The sequence below is a fragment of the Thermobia domestica genome, chromosome 9, assembly GCF_964235325.1.
Source record: "Thermobia domestica chromosome 9, izTheDome1.hap1.1, whole genome shotgun sequence".
In the NCBI taxonomy this organism is placed as follows: domain Eukaryota; kingdom Metazoa; phylum Arthropoda; class Insecta; order Zygentoma; family Lepismatidae; genus Thermobia; species Thermobia domestica.
Window position 1 is genome coordinate 129,140,726 of NC_137462.1, and position 6,000 is coordinate 129,146,725.

The 6,000-nt window shown below is 35.6% G+C and overlaps 1 protein-coding gene across 1 annotated transcript in view; it reads left to right on the forward strand.

Annotated features, from left to right (window-relative positions):
* Positions 1–2,632, forward strand: part of LOC145694117 (uncharacterized) — a 34,721-nt gene extending 32,089 nt beyond the window's left edge. Inside the window, exon 3 of the mRNA XM_081770237.1 lies at positions 1,701–2,632. Within this exon, the coding sequence (XP_081626363.1) occupies positions 1,701–1,918 (218 nt within the window). The 3' untranslated portion in view covers positions 1,919–2,632. The remainder of the gene's footprint in view (positions 1–1,700) is intronic.
* Positions 2,633–6,000: the final 3,368 nt, after the last annotated feature.

The window sequence follows — 6,000 nt, forward strand, 5'->3', positions numbered from 1 at the left end:
AAACCTCCGTGATCCACTGGGAGAGATGCCTGTAGCCATGAGCTACCCGTAAGAGACCAATTGAGAAGAGATTCAAGGCCAAGTTGGATGGAATTATCGGATTGATTCAGAAGATCTGTCTCGCGTCAGGATGGAGAACTACGAAGGAAATATAACAGTCTATGTATTGCTAATGAGGCAAGTAAGAGATAGACAGCTGAGTGTGCAGAAATCTTAGATAGGCGAGTGAAAAAGAAATCTAATTTAGATATTTTGTCCAGTAACATGATGCGTCGAGTGTCAGTGTTTAGTGCTGCACCTAAAAGGAAGGCTTTGTCTGGTGATATATGTTGAATTCCAGGTGCGAGTTCGTTGAGAATGGTGTGCAGAGTGTTAGCCTGTTCGTTTGAGACTCCCAGGAAACAAACTTCACACTTGCTGAAATTAAGATTTAATCCAATCTTGCGAGATTGATTATCAATCTTTGTCAAAGCTTCCAGGACATCTTCCATGTCTCCAGCTATAGTTCCATCATCGAGATATCAAATGTTTTACTCAGTATTGATTTGTTGACAACAGATTGAAGTGTCAACGCAAATAAAGCAGATCACCTCGCTGGGAGAGGATGATGTCTTCACCAAAGAATAGGTCACTAGGCTGTGAATAGCACTGATGGATGAAAGCATATATATAAGGGAAGTGCGTTTTTACAGCTGTAAGCATAGAGTCTCTGTTGATTTCGTTGAATGCATATTTGATAAAGTGGATACATTCAATTATCTACGATCAATATTAACAGACGAAAATCATATTCACGAAGAAATTAAATGTCGGCTAAAAACAGGGAATTCGTGTTATTATTCAGTTGAAAGTCTCTTGTCGTCGCGAATTGTGTCGAAGAAATCGAAGCTTAAAATATACAAAACGATAAGCATGCCTGTTGTTCTGTATGGTTGCGAAACCTGGCCACTTACTCTGAGGGAAGAACATAGACTGAAAGTATTTGAGAACAAGATCCTGAGACGAATATTCGAACCCAATAGGAACAGGAATGGGGAATGGTGGAAGCTTTATAATGAGGAACTGCATAATTTATACGGTTTACCAAACATTGTTAGGGTTACCAAGTCTAGGAGGCTTAGGTAGGCAGGTCATGTAGCTAGAAAGGAAAAAAGTAGAAACGCTTTCAAAGTCTTAACTGGAAGACCAATCGGGAAACGACCATTAGGAAGACCTAGGCGCTGATGGGAGGACAATATTAAGATCGATCTCATAGAGACAGGAATATAAATTAGAAACTGGATTCAGTTGACTAAGGATAGAAGTCAGTGGAGAGCTTTTGTGAACGTGGCATTGAACCTCCGGTTTCCATAGCCCATAGAGTTAGTTAGTTAGTTATCCTAGAGCATCAGTTATTAGATTCACAAAAATTGGAAAATGACGAATGAGTGTTGACGCCTCACTCCTTTTATTTTATTCAGCTCAAAAAGATGTGTTGATTGGTATATGTCTCATTCTCGGGCATCTATTTCCTTATTAGAAGCTAATTTTATGATGCAACTTTAACTTTACATTTCGTTCGGAGTAGTAACACAAACATGCAAATATTTAATAATTTAATCATCTCATTTTATTCTCATTACAAACATTAATGTACTTTATTTATGTAGTTCCATGTCATGTTTATAGCATTAATTAATCATCACAATTTACAATTTCAGAGATTTTTTTCCGAGTTACAGCAGCAAATTCCAACAGATACCTTATCTTTGATGTCTGCAATATATTACCGGATGGCACGAGGTTTCAGTTCACCGCTATCAATATTCGCCCTGGCATAGACCTAACAAAAGATGACTTACGTGAAATTCAGACGGAGCTGGATGACAGAAATTTGAAATTTGATGATTTGTTCAGAGTTCTCGAAGAGTTTTGCTAATTTGCAATCAATAGTTATATCACTCATACACGCACAATATTTTTTGTACACCAATTTTATATAAACAAATGTTTCTTTGTGTTAGGGTTAATACAAGCTAGTACATTTCAACATTGTTTTCAGTTGTATCGATTTTGATTACTAAATGTAATTTTGAGTTTTTATGGCACTATCAAAACTAAAAGATAAATATTTAGAAATAAATAAACTTTAAGATTTATTGACAATTTTCTTATAGTTGTGAGAAATACAATGTTATTCCAGGACAAACATGTATTAAAGTTCCTGCCTTCTAACATAATTCATGTGTATATGTTTTTGTTTATACTTTCTGCATGAGTAAGATTTATGTCAGGACGTTGCTTATCGAAGTATGTAACATAAATTTAAATTAGAACTATTTAGACTTGTGGAATATTAGTAGACAATTAGCTATCTTTTAGAAAACAATAGAGAAATAAATACTTCAGTAGTGAAATATTAATGATAGAGTGTTGTAGTAGAAGAACTCAACTTGTCGATTTTCTATTGCTTCTAGTTTTGAACATTCGTTTTGAAGTTTGATATTGTAAATCAAATAACACTCTCTGTATTGCACTAATCAAGAAATTTGGAAATTACATTTTCTATATACAAAGAGGACCAATGTGTTATTGGTTATTGTTAGTTATATTGCACTTATGACTAACATGTAATAAAAAAAAACTTGTAACTACTTCATTGCAAATAAATACAGTTTAATTTGTGTAGCAGATACTGTCCATTCAATGTATTAGCTGTCAAAACCTTAAAAGTTGAAACACAAAAACATACACAGAAAATCAAAGATAACAAAGGTCTATTCACATTTATAAATTTTCGAAGTTCATGTCATTGCGACGACTTATAACTCAGAAACTACTCATGTCTCAGTGATGCAATTTTATCCACGTGTTACTGCACAAATAGAGTCTATTTTGTGCAAATTTTGGAATTTCTCACTTGCGTCCGTCCTGAGTTATGTGATGGTGAAAATACACAATTTTCAAAAATCCACAATGTTTAGAAGTTTCCAAAAAGTCAAGTATATGGTTCTCAAATCTGAAACTTGTTTAGGACGTTGTCTATTGTCTAGTCTCTATGTAGACAAAAAAAATTGAAGGTGAGTCTCATTTACTTCGTTTCAAAATGTACAATTCAAAGTCGTCATTTTTAGGTTTCCAACATTAATGTTCAGAGCTTTTTTCCCGCCGTTCTAAAGTACGTCTCAATGTTCACAGAACACAGAGTGTCGTTCATTCCATTATCTTTCATAGGGTTTTGGTCTGAACTCATTATCTTTAAAACCTAAAAAAGTTACAGCGTTTAACGGAATCCTCGGAAAAGGGCAAAATACGCACACATCACCTATACAAAATGCCCGCTACAAACAAACCTGCGCGGCTAAAAATAAATGAATACCCGTTTGCAACTTCCTGAATGTGATACAATCTTAAGTAAAAAAAATAAATAAATAAAAATAAATAAATTTTGTCAGGAACCTTTGACCTGGAAATTGGTAGATTTCATTTGGATTGCCCCTGCCGTGAACAGCTCATTTCTCTATTGTTTCAAGTGTTTTATCTCTGTAAGGAAGATATATTTTCTAAGATTTTTTTTGAAGAATATTTCCATATGTAGTAAATTGAACAATATTTCTATACGATGGTGTTTTTAAATTACTTCGGCCAGAAAGGAATTGTCTATTCGTAGTTGTAGGGACGCGTTAGGTCGAGGGGCAATCTTTATGGTTCTTGTCAGGTGAACGGCCACCACGTTACTGTCCGTCATTTTGAATCTCCATTAAAAAGTTTAAATGGAAAAAGGGGTCATGTGAAATACGAGTATGAAACTGGGCGAAACTTTAAAGAGAAACTTCAATGGTGTAAGCAGACTTAACATAACTCTAATAATTGTGAAGTTATATAATCACATGAAACTCAGAATTGCGCTATACGTTATTTCTGATGTGTCTTCCAAGCTGTATGAATATGGAGCCTCATGAGTAATGCCTCAAGTGTTATTAGCACATGTATCTTGTATTCGTTGCTCCAAATGAACCAAACCCCTAATGTTTTCGCCATATACTATTGATTGTAGTTGACCTAACAAGTAAAAATACAATGGTGATAAATGAAATGATCTAGAAGGCTATTCCACTGGCCCACGTCGACTAATTAATATACTAAGAAAATGTTCATCCAGATATAGACGAACCTGCTGTCGAAACTGAGGTGGCGCCCCATCATATTGGTAAAATAAGGAAAAGCTTCTATGCTGAGCTGACGCTGAGGGAAGAATGAGTTCTTCTAACAGGTCTAAATAACTCTATGGAGTTAAGATACCTGGGATAACAAATGAGCGAATGAAACGTGTCTCACAGATACCTGCCCACACCATAATTTTCTCTGCATCTACCATTTTACACGAATCTGTCCATTTTGGGTTATTTGGAGACCAGTAGCATAGAATTTGTTTGTTTACCTCCCTTATGCACAAAGTATTTCCCGGGACAGTATATTACTCTAAGAGACAATATCTGTCTCAACTACTGGAAGTCAAGTGGAGTTTCCAGTAACTTCTACAACTCCATATCTTGACAATCTCCATGCTGTCGGCACTGGTTAATGGTATGGTTCAGTACCTGGAAATAAGAGATAAATTTGAGCTTGATGATATTATAACTTCAAACTTATTACAGGTATGATAAATTTGATGACACCATTGAGTTCTCTTAGAATTCCCCTCTTATTTAAACTTTTTGAGCAAAATGAAAATAGCGGAAAGCAGGATAGCTTCCGTTCACTTGACACGTACCATAAAGGTTCCTCCCTCGGGCTAACGCGCCCCTACGATTAGCAATTCCGGCTACTTACACTCACTTTCATTTTATAAGGGATGGTTAGGAAATTTTGACTCACCCTGTAGTGTGAAGAATTTTCTTGGGTTTATTAAAAGTGCTGCCGCTTTGCTTTCCTGTATACCTAATTCAAATCGTCTAAAGTCTATAATTCGATGAAGTACATACATGAGTTCGTCCTAGAGCTACACTACATTTAATTTACGACAACCAATCACTCTCTGTTTACTGTAAACAACGCTTCATTTCAAAGCATCCATAAAATTCACTGGGTACAAACATTGCTCTTCAAAAGTCTGCAAAAATTCTGGGTGAGCATTGCGAAATGTCGCTATTATTTTTAATTCTTCGTCCCTTGGTGTCAATGTTACTTTATTTTATCATCCAATTTAATGAGTGAAGTGAAATTTTACATTATTTAGGATTTAGTTTTCTTCATTTTATTTTACTGTTTTGCAGATGTCCACCGCAGCCTTGACTCTGGCTGATGTAGATTTTCATGCCCTGTATTCAAATTCATCATTATGTGAATGCGTTAAATATAAATATTTGTTGCATATATTCGAGTATTTGTATGTGTATTTAGAAATTATATTTACCGGTTTTGTTACTGCCAATGAAAAGAACCAATAGAAATGGAATGATTTACCCAACAAAAAGAACAGATCAAGAATATCAGCAATAACGACGATGGGATTGCGACGTGCGACGTGGTAACTCACAATCGTCATCTGGTTGCATAAGCGCTTCGAGAACTTAGTGATTAGTAGTTTAATTCACTTTACGAATAAATATATAGAGGAAAAGTACCATATTTCGTTCCCGCGCCTAATTTCGTCCCCCGGTTTATATACGTTGATAAGTGCCGCAACCTGGTGGCACCTAACTGAAATTTCCGCAAAGGAGAAAATTGTGAGCTGGACGTATCGGTGCGAGAAGTCGTTTTGTTTTGTAGTAATTATTCTGTTGTTTAATAATTATCAGAAACAAGAATATATTGTTCTCCTGGTTGTGACAACACTCTTAGCACCAAAGGTAAGTAGACGCACCTTGTCTACTTATAGATTATAATGTCTGTTTTAAGTTTGGAAAGTTGTAATTGTTTGAAGCATGAGTGCTATGCGCACTTGTCGTCATATTGAAGAATGGGTGGGTTCCTAATTTCGTCCCCTTAGGTATACCTAATTTTTATTCCCGGGACGAA